Genomic DNA, 25,616 nt, shown 5'->3' on the forward strand with positions numbered 1-25,616 from the left:
GAACAAGTGATGGGCAGCAAAGCCATTATTACCAGGCCAGGCTTGGCCATTCTGGGGGTGAACCAGGAGGAACAAATGAATGAGAAAAAGTGTGCAAGTCTGCAGGTGCACTTGGATAGATGAGGCTCATTTTGAACCAAAGGCTGTGTGACCGTATTGCATCCACAGTCAGCCCAGGGAGAACTCCAGATGTCAGACAGTCCATGGGATTTGTTATGGAGCAAGTTAAAGGCCTGAGGCATTTTTGCATATGCAGAACAGCGAATTTCACTTGTAAGATTTCACGATTTCCTGGTGCAGTAAGAAGTGCAGCAAATATATTCATTTGTAAGCACCTACTGCAAGGGAAGATGCTAGTTCAATCCCAGCTTTCCCTGAGTATCCTGCCTCAATTCAACAGTAATTTCATATTTTCCTTGGAGAATCAGCAGACTGCTTAAGCTTCCTGTATATCAAAGGTCCATCTTTCCGTGGAGTTTCTCAGTGAAATAACCAATGAAAAGGAAGATAAAAATGTAGTGAAGAATTTTACCACATCAACCAGTCAAGTTTCAGAATCACAAGCACATAATAATTTATACTTGTGCAAAATGAATGGAGAACCCAAATATGTTAGTTAAACCTCAGTTACACCAACACTGCCACTTTATATAGACTTTCTACACCTTCAAACAAATTCCAAGCATGCAAGGCATGAGCAAAGCATCCACGTGAAAGGTTCAGTTAGATGGGTTGAAAGTTAGTTTACTTAGAATTGGGTTATTTGTAATCAGGTACTTGTTTGATCATGTTCATTCATGGAAATCAGGCAGCCTTGTCTTCCTGAGTAAGAAGCTTTGGCACAGCTTCTCTACTGAATGGAACAGAGAGTATTTTCAAGATACTTAACCAAATGTGGGATTATGATCTCTGCTGGTTTGAAACAGGATCATCCATGGTTTCACGAACAACCTTGAGTCAGACTAAAGAAACAGACCTTAAACTAATTAAAATCAACTCTTAACAGAAAGACCCAACTGAGCTTCCTTGCAACATGAATCAGTCCAGTATGTGACTGTGAGCTACCTAAGGAATCAAAACAGTCCTGAAAATACAACATCACTATAATTCAGGGAAGAGCTACTGCAGTTTTCACTCTTTTGAAGTTTTTACTTGATCCCCACACCCCTGCAGATCATCATGTCAAACATGTTATGGAATTAAACATGCCATTTCAGTCCCACACATCTTACGCTTAATTAAAATATGATAGTAAAAGGACAGATGCTCAGTTCTAACAGTGAGAGTCAGTAAATACAATAGGAAATGTTGTCATTTTTCAGGTACAATATGATTATTTTGAATTATTTTTTTAATTAAAAATTCAAGCTGCTTCTAGAATTCTGATTTTTACCTTCTACTAATGTATTACCTTTAGCAAAATATCTTCACTAGTCCCAGGCAAGCCCCTGCTGCAACAAAGGAATTCATACAGAAATTTGAGGAGTACACAGCATTTCAGTCCTGTCTTACATGTTTAAAATGCACTGGAAACTTCTTTTTGTCAAATGGTCTGTACTCCTGTTTCTTTCAGTGAAACTGCAAAGATAATAAGCAAGGAGCAAATATATTACAGAATTTAATCAATCGATTTCCATGGCTGCACGGGTGTAATATTTGGCCTGATTTGTATTGACTTTTTCCTGAACTTCTACTGGATTTGAGAGCCTCAACAACATTATCTTTTCCTTCAGTCCTCCACTTTGCTCTGGTTTTGGCTGTAGTCTTCAGCAAATCCTGTTCAAACACAGCAACATCACACATCTTTTATTTCGAAACAGTTTCACCCAAATAGGATTACCTAGTTTTTCAAGAAATTGTGGCTATTTTGAAAGTGTTCCAGAAGTAACACACAGCTGTCCACTCATGTGGGGGAACCAAACCGGTAACCAAAAGTCATTAACACATAATCATGTAATGAGTTTTTCTAGAGCAAAAGATACTTTCAACAATATACCTAAAGATTTCTCTGCTAACTTTACACTGATCTCCATAACATCAGCCATCAGTGAGTTCCAAAATTTAATTACGTGCTGTGTGAAAAACTGTTTTTGTTTAAACTACCTTCCTGAAAGTTTTCTGAGTGCCCCAGTTTCTCTTTTGTGAAGCAGTGGAAAAAAAAAAAAAACCAACCAAAAAAAAAGAAAACAGCAGGAAATAAACACTCTCTTTTCACATCCCCAAGCCATTCATGACTATACAGACTGCCACTGTAGGTGATATTATGTCTCCTCCAATTGCCTGATTTCCAGACAGAAAATTTCCTACACTAATTAGTTCCTATTTGTATAAAAGCAACCCCATACCTCCAACTGCCTTCACCTCTTCCACGTACACTAATTCTACTCTAACAAAGGGAACAAAACTGGACATGGTACTCCAGAAGTAGGCACAGCTGAGATTACTCAGTGACATAAGGATTTTGTGTGACATAAGGATTTTGTTGTTCTCAGTTTCACTCTCAGCAGTTTGTAATGTTTTGTTTGCCTTTCGGACCAACACTGAATGCCAACGGAGCTGCTGCTGTTTTCAGGGAGCTACCCACAGCCAGTCAAGGTCTCTCAGTGAGGGCAACAGCTTAGCTTACAGAATAGCATTTTCTTTTCTCATCTCATGCTTGTACAAACAATTAACCTCACCTTCTCTACTGATCACTTGCTTAGCACCACCAATTTATCCTCCAACAGTGTGCACTCAGCACTGAATTTTACTATTTGGAATAAATATTTTCACACATTTGCAAATTTTCTGTGCTTTCTTTCTATTTACAGTTCATTTAGAATTATGTTGAATAGCTGGAACCCCTGCAGAAATCCCTGAGTTTTCTCCACCAGTAACTCCCCCTCCATCCAGAGAAAAGAAATAGTTCCTTTAGGTGGTCAGTTATTTTTCAATCAATTACTAATCCACAAGAGGGCTTCCAGTTTAACCCATAGGAGCTTAGTTTCTCTACAAGCCAAAGAGCAGCTGCAGCAGAAGAAAAATTATGTACTGATTTAAAGCAGGACTACAAGGAATGGAAACACACAGAGGCTGCCAGGCCGCTTTGCACGGCTGCACTGGATGCCCTACTGCATCGCTTGCAGCAAAGGGAACAGGCAGAGCATATGGATGGTTGTGCCTGTGCAGCTGAATCCCCTGCCAAACATCCCATACCGCTTTCTAGTGATACCACATGGTCAACATCAGGCAGCCAACTCCACACGCTCTTTTCTGGATGGCCCCAACACCACAAAACTCTATATGTAGACTGTGTGAGCAGTGAAGCTACAGCATCCATGTCACCACTGCTCTCTAAAGACACTGCAAACATAGCCAGGGTGACTTACCTAAGCTGGGCTCCTGCAGAGAGGGAAGAAACCCATTGAATGTGGTTTTCACAAAGTTAAGTCCTCTCAGGTCCTACAAAAAACTGCCACATACACCCACTGCACAAGAGCGATACTGATCCCCAGCCTTAAATAAAAGGGAAAGAAAAGGGAAACAGGACAGTTGATATGAAAGATCCAAACAGAAAATGCATTTTTAACATTTCAACCTCCTCTTGGCATGAGCTCTTCCTTCATGAAGAAAAGGGATTTTTCCCTTTTATTTCCCTGAATGACTGAGTTCTCTTGGTAATCAGCCCAGTTAGGCTTTATTATGTAAAGCATCTGGGATTTGAAACTGGGATTCATAAGCAGAGATGGCAGTATTCTGGTTTTGGCAACACCTCACTCTTTCACAAGGAGAAAATTGTTCCTACATTCACAATCTTAAGGAATACAGAGAACTTAGGAAATACATAGAGGAAGAAGGGGAAACAAAAAATCAAAAGTTTTTCTTCTTACAAACTTGACACTCATATGAAGCCAGAGTATGGGCAAGGTTCATTCATACAGGAACACAGACTAAAGAAGCTTTCAGATGTGCAAGGACAGTTAACAGAACAATTCCATCAACATTAGGCCTTATTTAATTTATATATTATTTTACCAAATCTTCCTCAAGTCCTCAGTGCCTTCTCAACCTCAATAAATTTTCTTTTGAGAAAGTAAGTGCCATACAGAAGATGTCCTAGCAGCTGCTCTCCAGGTTCCCTATCTGGGATGTGTGATACTCCCAGAGGCTGAGGTGACACCCAGATCAAGTACTTAGCAGTAGGGGAAAAGCTTCACGCTCCCCTTCCTTTTCCATTATTGCTCAGGCCCATGGCTGAGTAGTAGTAAAAGATAGATGAAATGCAACATACTCATCTCTGTTGGATTGCCTCTTCTTCAATATAGCCCAATCTTGCTACAATCCAGCTCCCCATACTTCCCCAAACAGCTTGCTTCCTCCCCCAGCAATTGCAATCTAGCCTCTCCTTAAAAAAAAAAAAAAAAAAAAACACAAAAAACCAAACACAAAGAAACAAATACATCAAGATTAGTTCTTAAAGCTTAATTTAGTTACTGACTTTCCATATTTAGTTTCTTCTACAACCTGTGTCGAGGCTTCATGCTAGAGCAGCATTCTTCATCCTTCTGTGAAGTTTTGTAGTTAGGCTCCTCAGCCTGAATTAGCTTAAAATGATTGACCAGATCACAGGTTTCAATACTTCCTAGCATAACAGGCAGGGCCTTCTTTTTCCCCAGCCTCCCTTGCTTGGATGAAATATCATTTGAATCTCATCTACTGGTTTGCCATGTTTCTAAAGAGTACCAAGTTTCTTTGTAAGTGCTTCATTCAGATTTCTTCTTTGTCCCTTTTTGCCACGTGGGATTAAGTAATCACTGCAGAGCCAACAGCCTTGAAAGAGTTTATTTAATTTAACACCTCCAGTTGCTCCTGCTCCAGCTGAGGGGTGTTCCAGTCTTTCATTCTTCTTCAGTCTGAGGAGCTAAACTATCCAGATGTGCCCACAGCTGCACTCCTCTAAAAGCAGGCATGGCAATAAATGAATGAATGAATGTTGTCTTTTGCCAATGCAGTGCCAAATAAGACCCTTCCTTTCTAAGTTTACTGAGGTATCTTTATAGATGAAGGAAATACTTTGTGCAGGAAGTTAGGAAGACCAAGAATAGGAAGCTTAAAGGTGAGCAGGGAATGGACTTGCTGCAAAAAGGAGTAATATGGAAAGAAATTAAGCATCACTGTTATTTCCTTCATTGGGGCACTTCCACATGTATGTATAGTCAAAGGAAAGGCTCACTGGGGAAAATACTCCAACCCCTAAAGCACTGAAACCACAGTACTTAAAATGTAGAAAAATAAAATAGTGGATGTCAGGGAGCTCTGGTTTTAGAAGATCAGCTACTGGTACCATGATAATTAAACAGATGGTAGAGTATAGATGCAGAGATGCCCCAGTAATATTCTTTCACAGACTTAGTATTATGTGTGTAACTGCTGAAATTAAATGGATCCAGAAAACACACCTTTTGTCTTCTGTTGGCAGGGTGATTTTCTTTTCAAAGGAAATGCTGGATAAGGGGTCATAAAATCAATTTATTCCAAATAAGAGTGTGTCCAACATTTTTTTAGAGCTCAAATCTTTGAGGTCTCCTAAAAAGTATTAGGCTTTAAATCAAATTATATGTGTGTGTTCAGATTTGGAGTATTAAAAATAAATTTTAAGACATGCCCTACTTTGTAAAAATCCCTATTTCAAAAGAACAAGCTGCACACATAAAAGTTCAGCAGGTCTACCATTCAAGTCAGGATTGATTTAAAACACTCAGGAAATTTCTCTGTAACAAAAAGTGATATTTAACTGCCACATACAATTGTTAATTTTACATACAATCAATGAAATAAAAAGTATTCAGAATAAAAAAGTAGGGTATTTCCAGGACCATTCAATTTGATTACACAGAATAAAACTGAAGTGCTTACCCCTGAGGAACAGGCTGACAAATTTTATCACAGATAAAGGACACAGTAGAAGGATGTCAACTTTAATTTGGAACTTTTTTAAAATCACAGAACCATTAGGTTGGAAAAGACCTTTAAGATCATTGAGTCCGACCATTAACGCAGCACTGCCAAGTCCACTGCTAAACCGTGTCCCTAAGTGCCACATCTACACAGATTTTAAATACATCCCGTTCCATCCCTGGAGGTATCTTAAAAATTTCACTGCCCTTTTCCACTTGTACATCTTAAAAAGTAGCATTCAGTGGAGCTTAAGGTGACAGAAAGCTTTCCCCTTTTTATAAAAGGAAGTAGTGCAATGCTCAGGGGATGCACTGAGGACATGGGAAGATTCAGTCTGTGGCTGGTCTGGCTGAGCTGCCCACCTCTGGCAGATGTGCTGCCCCAAGGCTGCTTACCATTCCACACTGGGTGCTGGTCTCCCTCCTGGAATGCACCTCAAGCACTCTTAAAGGACTTGGCTTTCTCTTAATGCAAACCAGGAAAATTTAAGAAGTCTCAAAAAACATCTAGAAATAGGAAAATAATTTCCAACAACCACAAGGATATTTCACCTGCAGCCAAAGAGGCCACACCCCAAACAAGATCTCAGTTTTGCTGCAGAATGCTCACACTCATCACAGGTCCTGCAATGGTGCTGTTGTGTCCTTCACAACAGAGCTTGAAAACTTCTCTCACTGTTTCCTTAACAGACCGACTGCCCTACCTATTTTAATGCAAACAATCCTCAGTAAATAGAGTAACATTATTTTCTTTTTGTTTGTTGGTGGATACTTAATACAGCAGATACCATCAAAAGTGGCAGAAGATTGCAGGTAAGGAAAAAAAAAGTCTCTAAAAAATGTTTTGCAAACAATTACAACTTTTTCATTTTTTGACAAGCAAAAATCACCATATCCAATTTACAATAATTTGTTGTGCTGTGTTTTTTTGATTAGGATATAAAACAGTGAATACTTTCAGATCCCCTTTATTTTCCATTTAATGTTCTTCATGGAATATGGTACTTCTCGAACAAGCCAAATTAAATTGATCTTTCCTGGGAGATGGTCTGCACAAAACCCTCAGTAGGTGAGGGGAAATGACTGCTCTTCAGTTTATAGTTACTCTGCTGCATTATGGTAAAACTGTCAGAAAGAAAAATGTCATATAGATTTCTTTATATTGTGAGCCATATCCAAACCACCATTTTATGCTTTCTTGAAACAGAAAGACTGAATTTTTAATTCAATAGGCTTATGGAGGTACTACCATTAGTTTTCGTGAATGACCACAGTCAGGGGTTTTTTCACTTACTTAAAAATGCAGTAAAATTAAGTGCTTTTTGATAAACTATCTATTACGCGTAAGAGGTTTCATGGGATTCACTTTCAAATAATTTAAGCTTTAAAATTACTAGATACTTAAAAAAATATCACAACCATGATCAAGAGTTGGCCCATAAATCCACAAAGATTAACGCACAGGGACACGCTCACAGAGAGACTCATCCCCAGAGTACAGTACACCATTTCCTATTCCAGCTCAGGAGACGTTTTTTTTTCTAACCCTGCCCAGGTGCTGTCAGGTCAGCTGCAGAAAGTCATTGGTAATTAATCTCCAGGATGCATCAAGAAGTGCAATCAAAATATCTTCAACAGTTGCTTTGTAATCATGCTGCTCTTTCACTGTGTCTGTTTTCATTGAGCCATGTCACACTTTATAAGATCTAAAAGTCTGAAGTGAGATTTCCACAAAATTTCAGGTTTTGTATTCTTGCCATTTCTCAAATGCTTCAAGTGTTTTTCTGCAAAATTTTGCCTTCAGCGTTCTTTTTACAAGATCAGTTTCAACAGGCTGTAAAAGTTACTCCTTCAGCTGCCAGCTCCCTCCCAGCGCCTCAAAACGTCAGTGCCATGGCAAAGTCTGAATCCCTGAAGAAGAACTCTTTGATCCTCTTTACCATTCCTACTTGTGTAGTACCCAAGACGAAGAACATTTTCAGGGTTGAACACTGTCACTGCATCAGCAGAGCACAGACAAGCAGCAGGAAGAACAGGGAGGTTAGCATAATGAAATGTAATTAAAAGCAGAATTCCAAAGGGCAGCATAAAGAAGAGGCTTAAGGACACCAGATACCATGGAAGGCCTGACGTGAAACTTTAGCTCTATCAAGACCAACACAAATGAAAGGAAGAGTCTGTTCAGCTCCTAGAGACTGATCTGCATTAGCAACCCCTAAGACCCATTTACTTCCTTCAAGATCTCAACCGACCCTTTAGAGAAAAGACAAGACAGGCATTAAGGAAATAATCACTTTTGCATCCGTAGTTCTTAGCATGGTTGGATCTGTCATTGCTAGCATCCCCTGTTACAAAAGCAAAAACCATTAAGTAACTTAATCTGGAAGGCCCTATTTTGTAAAACCAAAGAAATGCATAACCATAGACAACGTAACAAATAATGTTTGAAATGATGTCATTATATACAGAACTCAGAGATTCTTTTAAGTATCCAAAAGCTTTCCATAGCACAAAGTTACATGTATAAACTGTTATTCTATTCCATCTAAGTATCAGATTTCTCTTCACTGTCACATGTATGTGCACATGGGATATCTTGTAATTACCAGTGCTGCAGTGGGTTGCAAGCAAAGAGCTCTCAAAACCAGAGTAGTTTTAGACGGTTTGCCTTTTATTGCTTTCATGGAATGAGGCAGCATGCTGTTCAAGAAACTAAACTGTTTGCTCTACAATAGAAAAAAATTTTTGCTGTCTACATTTTTCAAAGTGTAAAGGCAGCAAGAAGGGGTATGATGGGATTCAGAAGACAGAACATGAATAACTGCAACATACAAATAGTTATTTTACTCTCCTTTTGTCCCTTTTCTTCTCCCCTGACATTTGCAAGGGAGTATTTAAAACTAAAGACTAGTTTCTCATGTAAAAGACAGTATCTGCCTGCTCTCCCCACCTCCTCAATCCCCCAATAGACTCAGTTTGTACACACAGTGCACAAGTCTAATGCAATATTAATAACTTAGAGCACCCAAAGCAAATAGTAATAAAAGAAAGCCCATGAAAACTTCAAGTCTTTTCTAGAGAGAGCTCTTTAAAAAGATATACCTCATTAATGACATTCCATATTATCTGTGGGGGAAACACAGTAAGGTCTCAGATTCAAAGGTTGTTTAATACTCATGAATAAGACCCCAAATGCAAAGGGTCTAGTGGCTAAACTCATACATAATTTCATGTGAATGTAATTTCATGCTGCCTCCTTTTAGAAAAGAAAAGCAGCTTATGAAATGTTTTAAAGTCTATTTTAGAAAGCAATCCCACCATAGAGTCACTGCCAGATGTCTATACTATTTGACAAGCTACAGACAAGGTTTTGTCACCATGTGTTGTGGTTTTTTATACTGCCTAGTCTTAGTACTATATGCTATTTTCCCAATATATACAGGAAACCCCTTTACAAACAGAAAGGCAGTCGCAAATATGACTTCATGTACTTGTGATCCAGGTACACACATGAAGCTATGCTAAACATATTTGCTGAAAAACAATTCAACTCTTTAACAATACTTGCTTAACAGAGTTTCTCTTTCTTAAAGTACAACAATACAAGTTGTAAATTAATTCTTTCTGATATAATTACACAGCCACACTGTTCCATAGATTTTTTTGGCTCAAACAGTTGAAGCTAATCATAAGCATCACTAAAATCTTCTCACACAATATATGAAATCATACTCCTTCCAGTCAGAGCAAAAATACTCATCTGTTAGAACCTATACATGTATCCCATATTGAATTACTTAGACAAATAAAACCAGTGTCCTGCCAAAATTCTATTATATGGCATATGTACTAGCAATTCATTTCAGCAGCTCTTTGATCTCCAGCTCCAAAAACCAGTTAAGACTGCAACAATATGCAAGCAATAGCACTGAGCTTTAAAAGGCAAGACTTTAAAAGTGTTCAGAAAACAAGATGCTGTAAGGAAATATTAACACACACGTACACAGCCCATGTTTAGACTTGTAAATACCAACCTTTTTTGTAGTTTTGTCCAAAATCCAAAGCATGTCGCACATCTCCGTTAATCAGGTATTTTATGTGAGAACAGCATAAATGACATAGCATTTGAGAAACTCATGTATCAAAAGGTCCAAGTGTGCATGTTAAACTCTCCTCAAATGCAGTACAATTGACAGGCTTAGTGCAGTGCATTTAGCTTTTGCAGTGAACTTGTTACCACGGAAACCAGCAGCTGCAGGTGTTTTCCCATACACCAGGGTATGAAAATTCAGCAGTGAGCCTGTCTACTCAGTATGTTATTCACACAATTTTTTGGCCTCAATAACAAACTACTTCTCAAACTCTGTTAGAAGACCAGACTGCATTAAAAAATAAATTTAAAAAGCTTCCCCTACACATGACCTTACCGAACAGTAAAGGGCACCTTTAAATGTTTTCTTCTTTATCTCCTCCATTCTCCTCTCCAAAAGTGACCTACCTCCCTTGCTTTGTCTCCTTCAACAAAAGTGTGCAAAACCCACCCCGAGCAATGGGTTTTCACCCCAAAAATTGCTCTAACAACTTGGCAAGGCTCCAGCTTCCATGAAACAATGCTGACTTGGGAGAGGCTACAGGAATGCCTATTCTGATCATACAGCATAGCTTTGCAAAATTGTACCATGCTACAGAGATATCACCATGACTGGTATGATTCATGCTTCTTAGGATGATAATATAAACACAAATACATAGTAAAACCATAATGGAGATGAAAGGTAGAAAACCCACTTTCAATGCAGATTTTCCACGGGACATTAAACCAGTAACTGAGTTATACACACAATACTTACTTCTCATTTATGCTACAGATTGGAAGGCCAATATATACAAACTAAAATATGGGCACTGCATTTTTTTTTTTTTTAAGCCCCTTTCCTCTGAATAAGATACTGGAATATTTACAAAATCTTCTGAGCTCACAAACCATTCCTCTACTTGTCCTCTTTCAGTGTTACTGAATCAACAGCAACATCTACTGGGCACAGAAGGGCAAGATACAATTTCTTAAAAGAGATTAAAGGGCCAGGCACAATAGGTTATAATACTTACAGTATCTATTTCTGGATACTTTAGCATCACTTTGGCAGTCACTGTGAAACCAAAAATGAACAAAACTTTTAAATATACATTTGCTCTCTCTTCACCTCTCCAAAAGGAAAACAAACCCAACAGAAAGATGGAGAGAAGGATAGCACTGACTCCTGGTTGCCCTTTGGAAATGACAGATTACATAATGACGCATACATACGATAAATAACATGTTACAGTTAGGAATACTAGATACATTGGGCTAACAGAACCAGTTGACAAGAATTCTGCCAGTAAAAGTATTCAGATATTCTTCAAGTTCATGCAATGGAGAGTTTTATTATGAACCTTTTTGATCTTTAAATCTGTTTTTCCTCTTTGTTTAACAATTACACAGACTCACAAAATAAATACATAAAGCTAACCCCACCAAACTGATACCAACCAAACGGCAATGACTAAAAACCAACCAGACCAGACCAAGCAGAAGTTCTTCAAAACGTCACAAAGAACAAGATGGATACATGTGAATCTAATAAATGCTCAGAACAAGGTTTCCAAAGAACTTTGGCCTAATAACACCCAGTATTTGCCTTTCACAATAGAACCTAGTGGGGTCTAAATTCCCTAACTACAACACTATAACTGGAGCCTTGTGAAAGGAGCACAGGACAATCCATATTTCTGACATGCTCATCTAAGCAATCAAAAGGAAATTACAGTAGGGCAAGCTCAGCTTCATCCTTGTTAGTGTCCTTCTGCAGGGACTGGTGTTCCACCTGCCTGATGAAAGGCACACACTGTGGTCAGGGTTCACAATCACCTGGATTTTGACATCTACACAATTCCCTCTTTTAAAATGCAATCAGATGAGAACAGGAACTCTGCTCTAAGCACTCACCGTGCATCACAAATCAAGTGATTATTTATTAGAAGTATAAATGCTACTGGAAACTGAGAAAAACTCAAGACTCTCCTTTTACAAGTTGGGGCCCCAGTCAGCAGTAAACCAAGTTTCCCCTTGCTACCATCCCCTCTGGTCTAGTGATGCTTCAATTCTTCAATACAGTGTGTTCACCCAAGAAGAATTCAGCAGCCAGACTGAGCATCCACCCAGATCTTCAGGCTGAGGAACAAACTGGAAAGCACTCTTTTTCTGGTGCTCCACTCACTTTGCCAGGACATATGTTTGGAACTCCAATGCCTTTGTACCCCTTCTGCATGAAGCTGATTACCCTGCCACTTGAGAAGCCAAACAAGGCGTGTGCAGGGCACACGAAGCAGCTCAAGAGCACCACACACACCAAACTGCAGGCAGCTTTCTCAAGAATGACAGCAGCTCTGGACAAATGCAAGAGAATCCATGTGAGGTAGCTTGACCCTCATCAGAAAAACTACTGAAGGAATTACGCCCTCTCAGACTTAAAACATCTAAATGCTACCAACATTGGTACTGTTCTTCCACATGCTGCTGGGGAGCCTCTTCCTTGCAGTGCAGTGAACAAAAGTCCAGCAGCGCTGCTGGAGCCCCACCAGTCGGTAAACCAGGAAAACAACTCAACTGCTCCGCTTGGGACTGGTGCCAGCTGCACACACGGATGTCATTTTGATACCTTCTATCATCTTATTGACAGCCTTCTTATGTAAACATGTTTTGCAACAGTAAAATGGGCAGGCACAGGCCCTTTTTTGTGCAATGAAGTATGCCCAGGTACACAATACACCACATCAGACCATTGCTCTGCACTGGAACAACACAGAGGTACAGTACAGCACACAAAGAGAGCAAATTTCAATCCACAGTATGGTTCCAGAACATACAGTCTATGTTCTAAAATGAGCTGTTTCTCAAAAGAAGCAATAGTAGGGCGGGGTAAAAAGTACAAAAGCAGACGTGTAATGTGGCATTTTTCCATATTTTTCTCCCTACTCCTCTGACTGCAAGCCCTGTCTATGTGGAAAAAGAGACTGCTAGTATCTTGCCTAGAAAAAAAATCTGTCCTCAACACAAAGAATGCTAACAAAGAGGACTTCAGGACTTAAGAGAGCTGACTCTGCTTCTAGGCCCACCAGCCTTGTTTCAACTGGGTTTTTTAGCAATTCCTGACGGCATTACAGAGGTCCCTAATACGTTCTCTGCACACACCTGGCCTCATGCATGTATCTGCACACCTTACTGGAAACAAGCTGCTGGCAAGACTGCCTGGTTTTCAAGGACTTGCTGCCTACCTCAAAGAAACCTCAGCAGAAGCACCACTAATGTGTTTTCCCCAAAACCTTCACCCTTTGGCCATGTTTCCTTGGCAGCAGTTAATCCCAGGGGGCTTATTTTCCACTGAATCCATCATTTTCAGTGTAGCTGTTTTTTCCCAAGATGATTTTTGGATGGAAGTGACACATCTCACAGGGATACCAAAAGGCCTTCCCCTCCTTCCTCCACACACTTAGTAAAATGTGTATTTCCCCGGGTAAGTCTTTACAAAACAGGTTGCACAAATTTGACAGCAGAGAACTTTAACTGACAGACTCCAGATACTTCTGTCTTCTCTATACAGAGTCGTTCAGCAATGTCAATGGAAAATATATTAGTCTGTTCAGTAATTAGTTTAGATGACATTTGAAGACTACAATAATCGAATTATGTGCAACAAATAACTTTGAAGAATCACAATTTTTCTAATGCCCCCTATGACCAACAAATAGGCTTAAGCAGGTATGATAAGCTGAGCTGAGAAAATAAAGCTTCTCACTAAACAACTTAAATTGCTTCCAGCTACAGCAGAAAGCAAAACTGGAGTTGAAAAGAAACTTCAATATTTTATTTCATTATTCTCAACTCCTTCTGTTACCAAAGTTCCCCCCGCCTATGTAAGGAGGGTTTGACTTCCTAAACACTAAAAGAGAGTGCATTGATTAGCCCCAGAAAATCTGTGCATTTGCATGAAACAGCCCTGAGTAATTCCTTATCGCCAGAGGCAACAACTGAACCCAACACCTAATCTGGGTATTGGCTAGAACTGAGGCAAAGCAATTCATTTCCATAACAAATGGTCCAGCACAAACAGTCCAGCTGGAAGCCAGTGAGTCTATGTAACCCCACATTTTACCCTACAGATATGTAGATGATGCTGAAATGATATTAAGCATGTGAGACCTTGTCAGTCAGATGGTTTCTACTGCACCTATCCAGGACCTAACATTTACATTCACAACTTCCCCATCTTCCCGGCCTGAGGAGCAAGTGCCAAATCCAGCAAGCAGCCTGCCCTTGCAGAAGAATAAGCCAGTTTCTAATATAGAGTTTGGGTTTTTTCTGTTTAGTTATTATAATCAAGCAGATTTACAAAGATATCCACTGCCTACAGATGCAGGAAAATGGGATTTACAGAATGCCTAAGCAGGTTAGACATGTAACCCCTCCTGAATTTCAATTATACTGCTGCTTAGGCACTTTTCCAATTTCTTTGGGGCCACCTGAGGCACCAGAAGCACAAAGGTACTCATGTCAGGGACTAAACAGAAGTGACAAAGCTTTCCTGCTTTAGTTTCAGCAAGCATCTATTGCTTCATCCTGCACTGAGAATATCTGAAAAGCAAAGCATGGTTTAAATAAAAAGAGAAAGATTCACTACATTCAGAAGCATGACAAAAGCTAGGAATTTTCATAATAAACTAAATGTTACTGCTTTCCATTCTGATTTCCATCTGGCTATACATTTCAAATAGGTTATAAACCAAAGAACACCTATAACTACATAATATTAAAATATATAAAGCCAAGAAAGTTGTATTAACTTTCACTGGTTTAATGTCGGTAGAGAATAATTTCACACCTCCCTATGTCCCATAAAAATGCCACTACTTGAGGAAATTCCAGATTTCAGTTTGCATTCATCACATCTTACCGTGGAAGTGTTTTGAGCACCACACAGAACAAAGCAGGTATAGTTTCCCTCAACTTTATCTTAAAAAGTCCTTGCTGCTTGTACAGATGATTGGTGTCTGCCTCTCCCTTGGCAAGAAGCTCCCCAAGCACAGAGAGATGAAGGCAGTCAGGCTGACAGATCTCCAGCTATACCTCCCAAGTTCATGCAATATCCAGCTAACAAGGAACTCCAGCAAAACTCTGAAAAGTAAATCACTCTCTAGGAAATGGGAGAATAGAAAGGAAAGAATAGCAAATGCTGTGTCCAGGCTGCTCATTATAACAGAAAACAGGGGAAGAAATAGAAGTGTAACAATGCAGCAAAGATATTTCCAATACACCATTAAAAGTTGTGATGTATATGCCACTGTGGTACATGGTGCTTGCGACATCTCTCTGAAATATTTGTCAACAGAGTTCAAAAAACTTTGAAGAAAAAATTAAAAATGCTTTTATGCCTTTGATAAAGGCTAAGAGCAATTTCAGGCAGGACCATTTCCTGAAAATGTTCTTTTCAGCAAGCAGCAGCTGAACTGAAAATCCATCAAGTGTGGCACTTAATTACAAAGATAGATAGATAGATAGATAGACGCACACACATATATACACACACTGAATTTTAGTCCTGACATTACCAAACTACCTCTGTGTAGCTCATTTTATACCTTTTTACACTAGTGAAGCTTTCCCACTCTGACTTCTTGAACTGAACAAGAAGTTATTTTTATATATTCCATATCTGCTGTAATTCCCAGGAAATAAGGAATTAGAGTAAGATGTTTAATATCAATTTCATTTAAGAGGGTGGTTAACTTGTATAGCTTAGAAGTTTTAAGACGAAAATCCTGACAAGACTCCTACTGATTTTAATCAGACTGGATTTCACTGCTCTATTACTCAAAGCAGCAACACAACACGGAGAGGTTTACCATGCAAAGGTTTTTTTTTTTTTTCCATGTTGTTAGACAGATTATTCCAATTAGCTTTAAACATGTCTCGTTTTGAGGAATAAAGCTCATAAGAATTTGCCACATTCCCTCAGCTGAAACTCAGTTTTAATAAAAAGCTGCTCCTTTAGCTAACACATAAAAACACTAGCTCACACACACATGCTGAAACTGGTACCAGTCCTACAGCCAGTAAGGGAACAGGCTTGTAAACACATTTATAAGAAAATAGCCACCAACAATGGGAAATGCTAACACTGTACACATAATATCTGCTGTATCTTACTTGGACATGCACTTCACATCAATCAAAACACTAGTACCAAACAGAAAGCTCTACATGGATTTTCTTAAAAGCTCCACAGCAAAACAGAACCAGTCTTTAAAGGACAACCCACTGACACCAAGCAGACGAAGAAAAGTGCACAGCAAAACAAATACCCTTTTCTGCCAAAAAATTATGTTGAGCCCAGATCAATGTTCATAAAAAAAGAAAACAAATCCCAGGTTCCCCCTCCTTGAGCATTGTGGCATATGCCACCAGGGATAACAATAGCTCCCAGCTACGTGCTGGACCGTGTATCACTAAGTGGCTTGTGTATTATAGCTTAGAGACTGCTGCCCTAGTTGGCTTGTATTTAAAGGTAGAAAAGGTCATGGGCTATTTAGCACCTGCACGACAGACTGAGAAGTCTGTAATGCCATCTTCCTTCCACGGAAGACATACCAGCGTTAATCAGATGACAGTACACTGGAGTCACGCCCATGAAACGAAGCGGTCTTGTAGCTGCACTTGGAATTTTAACAAAGAGGAAATCTCCAATTGCCTCACAAATTTTGGTCTTGACATTTTAGTTGGGATTTTTGTGTACACAAACAACCTCATAAAAATACTTAGTGTGATATTCATAGCCTCATTTTTCACATATACCTTCTAGCTATATTCATCTAGTTTATAAGTTATCCCCTGAAAAGAAACATTTCATCAAGTTGTTACTGGAAGCATGCTGTAATGTACAACTTTGCCAATTAAAATCAAAATTCTATTAAGACATTGAACCTGATAAAGCTTCTTGGAGAATATAAAACAGCTCCAAGAACAAAGGAACTTTCTAAATATATTGCATAAATGAAAGCTTTCTCCCCAAAAAATGCAGTGGCACTCTTCTAGCTACCAATAAAAGCAGCTTCTAAGAGATACTTTTGAGTTCTTAGTTTGTAATTAAGATTTTTAAAGATTGTCTTTGTACACTATCAAGGAACAGAAAGGACTCAATCCAAACAGAATTAACTATTGTTTTTCTGAAAAGTCACCTAATTTGAAACAGTATAATTATTGTAACAATGAATAGCTACAATGTTTCCATTGTACATTACTTTTGAAATCTTGTATTCATACAGTTCTGACTAGCGGAAGTAAAGGGCTAATACATGTAGCTGAAGTTATACTGTGGGCTCTGAGTATAACTGAAGTTACCAGAGGTACAAGTGTTTAAGAGAAATGTTGGTTTTTCCCCCTTCTGATGCAGGTGATGAGTCATCAGTGGCCTTGATAATGTACCCTGTGCATCCTGTTGCAGTGATGTTGCAGCTGTATATAATTCAGTTAAAACTGTCACCTTCAGTAACGCCATTGTGCAGTACCTAAAATGGTGTTTATGTATGGAAAACAATGCAATTTAACACTTTGAGATGGTACCATGCACATTTCTTTCAAAGAGCATGAGTGTAACACGAGCATTTCAAGTGCCTGTGAGTGCAACAGCTGATATTGTGTTTTGCAGCACTATTACAAGTGTTAGAATTGGCACATCACAGTCACTTTGCTGTCTTTTCAGCTGCCTTGTAATTTCAGATGCAAGAATGCCAAAAATCGGGTAAATTGAGGCAAGAGTACACACAAGTTGGGCTGATGTTATTAAGCTTCCATCTCACTTGTGCTCTGCCTCAAGCTGAATTTTGCATGCTTTCAAGCTCAACCCTTAAAGCTTTCAAGATGCAGTATCTTCTCTCTGTGTGCAAACTTAGAGACACAATGAAGACCTGATCTTAATTGTAACTTCTAGGAAGACACTGCAGTAAAATATTGCTGTTAATATGGTATCAATAGCACAGCAGATGAGTTCCTGGGGAGGGAGAGGGAATTAAAACTTCAGCAACAGCAACATATGGTTTAAATAAGAGCAGAAAGATGCTCTCCATCATACAGTATTATTAGTCTGCATGGGAGACTAACACCCCTCACATTTGCTTTCAGAAGTCAAAAATAGACAAGGGAGAGGACTCCAACATTATCTTCCATGGCAGGATCTCTCTTTCTGCCTTTTCCCACTACAAGACTAAAAGGATTAGTTTCACAGAGCAAGGCACTATGGATCCCTTTACCAACAGAAAAAATTAATTATGGCACAGAAAAGCTTTCATACTTCATTTAGCTGTAAAATTTATGAACTTTAGCAGAAATTAGCTGCCACCAAGTTTCTCATATAGTCTCTGCCTAGTTCTGGGAAAGCTCCTTTCCCAGTCTACACACCGTTGTCTTCAAGTCAAAAGAAAACAAACAGACCTTTTTTTGAAAACTACATCCCACTTTTTCCAGGGATAGAGAGTATCATCAGGTACTTTGCAGTTTCAACTAATGGCTTGTAATTCAGCTGTCATGATATAACCAAGAACTTCTTTCACTAAAGCTCATGTCCCTTCCACATACACTACAGTGACAGAAGGGGAGCAGCTACAGCTAAAAGATGAAATTAGCACAGTGAAGTGTGTGCAGGCTATTCTAGGCAGTCTCATGCCTATGAAGTACATCTCTGCACTCTGCTCCTGGTCTGCCTCCACTGCTTTCATTTCAATCCCTGCAGTTTACTAAGCTTCCTTTGTAGACAAACCAGTCAACCACTGACTTGCTGGCATTTCAGCAGAGAATACACACAACTTTGAACTCAACACAGCTCTCCCCTGAAATTCTGGGGAGGGTAAGTAGCACTTTCCCATTTGAAACCCTCCAGATGACACAAAACAGAACTATCTTTCCTCTGACTTAATCTTCCAAGGCCTGCCTTCCCAGGACCTGTTTCTTTCTTCTTCTTCCACCACAGAAGCACAGTGCTCTTAGCCTAGCTTAAAGCCCTGAGATGGAACCAAGTATACCCTGCTCACCTCTAGCAGTGGTTTGTTTCCCTAGAGATTTCATTAAGAACAAGCTAGAGACTGCACAAACTTTTTAAGTAGTCTGTTCAACAATTGCCCCAATTCAGTCTAAATTTTCTCTACAGCAATCAAGTTCACATTTTCTTGCTCTTATTCTAACAGTTATGGACAACAAGAAAATTGAAACAAGCAGATATTCACCTTCTTCCTTAACTAGCACAGATCTCCACTGGAAGGTCAGAATATGTGTGATTTCCCTTCAGTTTTCTTTTGTAGTCTAGATACACATGCCTGATTTCCACAGAAATCATATCTGATCAACCCTGACATCGTCCTCTGGAATTACTGTTGGGTTTTTTTGCATCTTTCCTTGTTGCCTTCAAAAGAAATTTCATTCTGGCTGAGACGTCACTGGTACAAAAGCAGAACGATTAGAGTAATCACTACTTCCTGTTAAGTCAGAGCAGAATATGAATCATTCCGTAGTAGCAACATCATTAGTTCATTCCAGCTGAAAGAATGAGCTGTTTTTCTTTTAGGACAAAGGAGTCATATCCTGTTTTATAATTGTATATTAAATGCAAAACTGTATTTTAGTGAATTCCACCTTTCCAGTTTTGGAACATCTTTCCAACTTTGAGTGGTTTGCATAAATATGTTTAGGTATTTTCTAATGAGGCTTTATAAAAACATTTTTCAAAATGAAATGAAGATTTGTTAATAAAAAACAAATGCCATCAGATGCAACTGCTAATCAAATTATAAAATTACAGACCATCTGCACTAGGCAAAGGTTCCATTCATATATGAACTATGTGACAACCTCCTGGATGGGTAAATATAAGATCAGATGGTACAGTAAGAAAAAAAGTAATCTTAGTCCCAGTAACTATAAGCTAGCACTCACTACAGTTTTCTGCCTATGGTCCACAGCAACAAAAGCAACGTCATATGGTGCAGAGGTATTTTTTTACTTGCTTCTCAGCAGTTTCTCAAAACTATGATTTTAAAACTGTAGGAAGGTAGGTCAGGTTTCTCTGGGATGGCTATTTTTTGCTAAACGATTAATTTATGGAATTATTTTAATTTCTTATAACAAGCATCAGTCCTCCCGAGTACAGGTTTTCACTGGCTGCTATTAAACATCTGTTTTCATGGTGACATCAGCCCCCTCCGAGTGAACACTCAGCTATTCCAGTAGGGCTCCCTACCCTACTCTCATTGTTAGAGACGAGATACAATTGCTAAAATTCTTGAAGCCATCAGTCCTCTTCTTAACAGTCTGGCAGCCAGCAGGACAGTTTCAAAATATGCTATATTTTTCTCACCTGCCATGATTTCTGTCACCTCCTGCTTATCTTGCACAAGCTGCATGGTATCTGGCACCACAACCTGATGGTTTGTATCTTCTTCTTTCTCTTCATTAGGCTGGTTGGCTGTCGCAAAACAGTTGCAGCTTCCAGTTTCTTTGCACAGGATCAGAGTCCGATACCAGTAGTCAGACATGAAAACTCTGTGAGCTGATTTCTGAAATAGAACAACAAACAGAAAGTCATTTGCTGCAAAACATAAAGAAAAAACCTAGCTACTTGAAAGAAGAGGCTGAGATGTTAAGGATGACAATTATATACACATTATCATATCTTTGATTTTATTTGAAGAAAAAATACGCAGTTTACAATAGCCATCCATGGTATAATACCCAAAGTAAAATGTTCAAGTTCCGTTTCTCAAAATGCTTATATCATAGGTCAGGAAGCCAATATAAAAAACAAAGGAAAGAAAAAAAAAACATATACAAGTATCAAATCACATGTGAGCTGCATAAAGGCAAAAAAAAAATCAATATCACTCTGTAATTTCAGCAGAATGAATCAATATTTATCTTACAAGCACCTTCTAAAACCAAGTTTAACTAGGTGAAAGAACACATGAGAACACAGGTTGTCAAAAAAGTGAAAGAATAAAATGATGATAAAAAAGGACAAGATACTATGATTGCCATTATATGGGGGGCTGAAATTACAGTACAAAGTTTTCAAAAACAAATTAACTGAATGAAACCTTAAGACTTGAAATCTGGCAGGAAGAGGAGATGCTTTTTCTGACACAGCACCCAGGTCCTTCACTGCTACCCTCTTCCTGAGCAGAAGGGGCAACAGTTCCCTTAGCCTAGCAGGAGCTAGAAATTACCAGAGGCTTATTATGTGTGTTTCCCGGTAAGAGAGCAAGCACATCCCTAAACACCTGCAGGTTTCTCAGTTTATGCCAGAGAACTACAGGGGCGCTTGTTTTTTAATATAAACAAAAATCACCCCCTCCTTGAAATAACAGCTAAAACAGCATTACCTGTGAAAGATTTCATCCACATGAGGAAACATCTTGATCTTTCCAGACACGTAGTAGTTGTTAAAAGGTAGTTGGGAACTTCGAAAAGTTGAATCATTGAATACTTCAGGTTCAAAGGGACTTCTAAAAGTCACCAAGTCCGATCCTCCTGCAATGATTAACTCAATCAGGTTGTTCAGAACCCTGTCCAACCTGATCTTGAATGTTTCCAGGGATGGGACATCTACCACTTCTCTGGGCAACCTGTTCCAGTGTCTCACTGCCCCATAGTAAAAAAAAAACGAAAACCAACAAAACAAAAAGCCCAACCTTTCTTACATCTCATCTAAAATCAATCCTTCTTCAATTAAAAATATTACCCCTTGTTCTATCTCAACATGCCCTTGTAGAAAGTCCCTCTCCAGATTTCCCACAGGCTCCCTTAGGTACTGGAAGGTGCTGTAAGGTCTCCCTGGAGCCTTCTCTACTCCAGGCTGAACAACCCCAACCATCTCAGCCTGTCTTCACAGGAGATGTGCTCCAGCCCTTCAGACGAACTTCATGGCCCTCCTCTGGACTCACTTCAACATGTCCACATCTTCCTTATGTTAGGAATCCCAGAGCTGGATGCAGCTCTCCAGGTGAGGTCTCACCAGAGAAAAGGGCAGAATCCCCTCCCTCAACCTGTTGCCCACACTGCTTTTGATGTGGCACAGGATTCAACTGGCTTTCTGGGCTGCATGTGCACATGGCTGGATTGTGTCCAGCAGCACCTGGACACTGTCTCATCCACCAGCACCTCCAAGTCCTTCTCAGCATGGCTGCTCTTGAGGTGTTCATTCCCCAGCCCAGATCGATACCAGTGGTTGCCCTCACCCAGGTGCAGCAGTTTGCCTTTGGCCTTGTTAAACCACATGAGATTCCCAGGGTCCCATTCCTCAAGCTTGTCCAGGTCCCTCTGGATGGCATCTAGTCCTTCCAATGTGCCAACAGCACCACTCAGCTTGGTGTCATCTGCAAACTTGCAGGGGGTGCACTTGATCCCTTTGTCACTAGTGAAGATATTAAATAACATTGATCCCAATACAGACTCCTGAGGGACATTACTTGTCACTGATGTCCATCACAACTCTGAGCCTTTGACACCACCCTCTGTATATGACCATTCAACCAATTCCTCATCCACTGAACAGTCCCCCATCAATCCATCTCTCTCCAGTTTAGAGAGAAGGATGTTGTGGGGCACCATGTCAGAGGCTTTACAGAAGTCCAGATAAATGACATCTGTAACCATTCCCTTGTCACTTGTTGTGGCCACTCCATCATAGATGGCCACTAGGTTGGTCAGGCAGGACTTGCCCTTGGTGAAGTCATATTGGCTGTCCCTAAACACCTCCCTGTCCTCCATGTGCCTCAGCACAGCTTCCAGGAGGATCTGTTCCATGATGGGGAAGGGTGAGGGGAGGATAACAGGTCAGTAGTTCCCAGGGTGCTCCTTTCTACACTTTTTGAAGATGGATACAATGTCTTCCCTTTTCCAGTCACCTGGGTCTTCACCCGACTGCCATGACTTTTCAAATCATGCAGCATGGCTTGGCAACATCAGCCAGTTCCCTCAGGACTCTGGGATGCATCTCATCAGGTCCCATACATTTGAATTCCTCCGGTGGGCACAAACCTGATCTTATCCTACAGTGTGAGGGACTTTGCTGCCCTGGTTCGCATCCTGCAGTTCATCTACTCGAGAGGCGTGGGAATAGAGGCTGCCAGTGAAGCCTGAGCACCTCAGCCTTCTCCTCATCCACTGTTACCAGTTTGCCAGGCCTGCTTATCAGCAGGGGTACACTTTCTTTGACTTCTCTTTTTTTGGCTGACATACCAGTAGAAGCCCTTCTTGCTGCTCTTTGCATCCCTTGCCAAGTTCAGCTCCAGTTTTACCTTGGCCTTCCTCAACACAACCCTACAACTGGACTGCATCCCTATATTCTTCCCAGGATACCTGTCCTTGCTTCCCCTGTTCTCTTCAGGAAATTACACCAATCCAGAGATGGGTTTGTTCCAACTCTCCACCAGAAGGCATATAAGCAAGAAAAATAACAGTCCAAATCTCCAAGCACAAGGGACCTGACAGGCTTTTCCAAGTCTATCTGGAAAACACTAGGCCCAAGTAGGGGTGATATGTATCTCCCTGGGCAAATTTAATGCTTTTAAGGTAAGATGCACGGTCAATCTTCATTTGTCCTGCAAGCATCAAAATCCAAGTGTTTCTAGTGTATCTGTTTCTAGCTGCTGAATAAATTGAGTAAAAGCATCACTCCAGACAATGGATATTAACAATGACATAAGTCTGCATTCTCTATATTACATTTGAAGGTGTCAGTTTTATAGACTTGAACAAAATAAAGTCTTTTATATTAAGAAGGCTTTTTAAATGGAGTTATCTGTTTAAAAAGAGGCAAAAAAAGACACATTATTTAGCTCCAGATCCCTCAGGAATCACCCATGAAGAATCAAGTACTCTCTCTGGCACTTACTACAATACTTTAACAGAAGAGAAGATTTCCAGATAAAACATTCTTCAAGTATTACAGCAAGGTGCAACTTCTCCCCAGTTTAAAGAGAGCAATTTTGTTTTATTTTAGCCAACATATTGCCATTTCCTCAGTTCTCCCTTTGCCTATTTCCAGACTTTGAAGCCTTGCAGTGTTTGTCAGACAATGGGTAATGGAGTTAAAAGCAAATTGCTCATCTCTTTCTATAGCTGCTGAACTGGACAGGTTCACTGCACACATCATTCCTGTCACACAGAAAGTGGCAAACACTCCAGCTGTACTAATGCACATTCTGCTAGTAAGCAATGTATGTAGCAAGTAGGACATAGTTTTAAGCTGCTTCTGCCTCTACAACTGTCTGGCATGCCATGTGCAACAACTGGCACAAGTGTCCACATGCAGGTACCTAAGCAGCACAGAGGGTTTCATAAAAAAAGCACTTCATAGCAATTCAATTTTTTTTTTTAATTCTGTGGGAGCAGGGGGAATTCTTTCAATTACCCTTACATCTGAGACATTAAATAGATTTTGCTTCTTAAAGCCACTTAGCAAAGTTAAAGTTATCCAGTCCAGAACTTTTTACCCCAAGAACTGGGGCAGAGATGGGGAAGTCTTCTCTGCAGGAAACAAGAATCCCAGAAACTTCCAGCAGTTTTTCTCCTGGCTCCTGTGCAAGGTGAACCGAAAAGCAGCTGGATCTGTGCTTCAGGAGTGAGCAAATTACTCAAGGAATAACTTTTTAATTTACTGCCTTTCCTTAAGGAATGGAAACTCCTGAAGATTAGCAGAAATAATTATATACAAACATGCAGTTAAAGACATGCACTTAATTTATGACCTTAATCCTTAATTATTTTCTGATCCACTGATCATCTTTATTTTAAGAGCAGTAATGTAAACTTAGCTCTCAAGCCAACACAGCAGGAACTCTGGGGGCAAAGAAGTTGGAGAAATACATACAAGAGAGATAGTCACTGTATATGTTTGTCACACTTCCATGGAGAGAGGCAGCTTGCACATTCATAAAACTACTTGACCAAGATTGCCTACAAAAAGGAAAACATAAAAAGGAGAGGAAAAAAGAAACCCCAAACCATCTTTTTCTTTTGGTTTATGAGCTAATACAAGATGTTCCAAATAGTCAAAGCATCCCTCATGGATATATCTCCACTTGGATCACTGCAGTGACACTGCATCATTTTCTTACTATTTCAAAACATCCAAAGATAAACTCATACCCCCAGCCAGCATAAAACTAGGCTGATACGCCAAGAAAAAAGCCCAAGACTAAAATCTCCTTTTGACATTTACAGATCTGAGCAAGTGCTCCTGAACCTCAGTTTCATGCGCTAGAACCAATACTGCTTTTGAGTTTTTCTGTTTGCTTTAAACTAGATTGCTGATGTCAAAGTTGGTGAAATACCCAGGCAAAAGCAGGGGCAGAATTTGGATTAATTTGTCAGGACACAAAGGCACTGGTAGATTTCACCGCAGCCAGGACCTCTCTACCTGTGGGCCCAAAAGCTGTATTTAAGTAATAATATTCTTAATACCCTTAATTCTTAACTCCACATTACTCCTTAATTAAGGTTCAAGTGCTTCCTGAAACATTGCTTATGAAATTCAGACAAAAGAACAGTTTTTGAAATCAAGAGTGCTATTTCAATCACTTTGCACACACACGTCA

The 25,616-nt window shown here is 39.7% G+C and overlaps 1 protein-coding gene across 8 annotated transcripts in view; it reads right to left on the reverse strand.

Annotated features, from left to right (window-relative positions):
* MCF2L (MCF.2 cell line derived transforming sequence like) overlaps window positions 1–25,616 on the reverse strand; it is a 156,777-nt gene that overhangs the window by 125,661 nt on the left and 5,500 nt on the right. For 3 of the 8 annotated variants that reach the window (XR_002044396.3, XM_019282894.3, XM_019282891.3), the window contains exons 1-2: window positions 21,399–21,506; window positions 20,378–20,576 (exon numbers count right to left, since the gene is read on the reverse strand). Coding sequence is in view for 7 of the 8 variants with exons in the window: in XM_019282894.3 (XP_019138439.1) it covers window positions 20,378–20,555 (178 nt within the window). In the remaining variant the exon portion in view is untranslated. Of the gene's footprint in view, window positions 1–9,970; window positions 10,119–20,377; window positions 20,577–21,398; window positions 21,507–25,616 lie in introns of those variants that run through there. The other 5 variants (XM_010394325.4, XM_010394322.4, XM_010394320.4 and 2 more) reach the window with 3 other exon arrangements.

This window comes from Corvus cornix, chromosome 1 (genome assembly GCF_000738735.6).
Source record: "Corvus cornix cornix isolate S_Up_H32 chromosome 1, ASM73873v5, whole genome shotgun sequence".
Classification (NCBI taxonomy): Eukaryota; Metazoa; Chordata; class Aves; order Passeriformes; family Corvidae; genus Corvus; species Corvus cornix.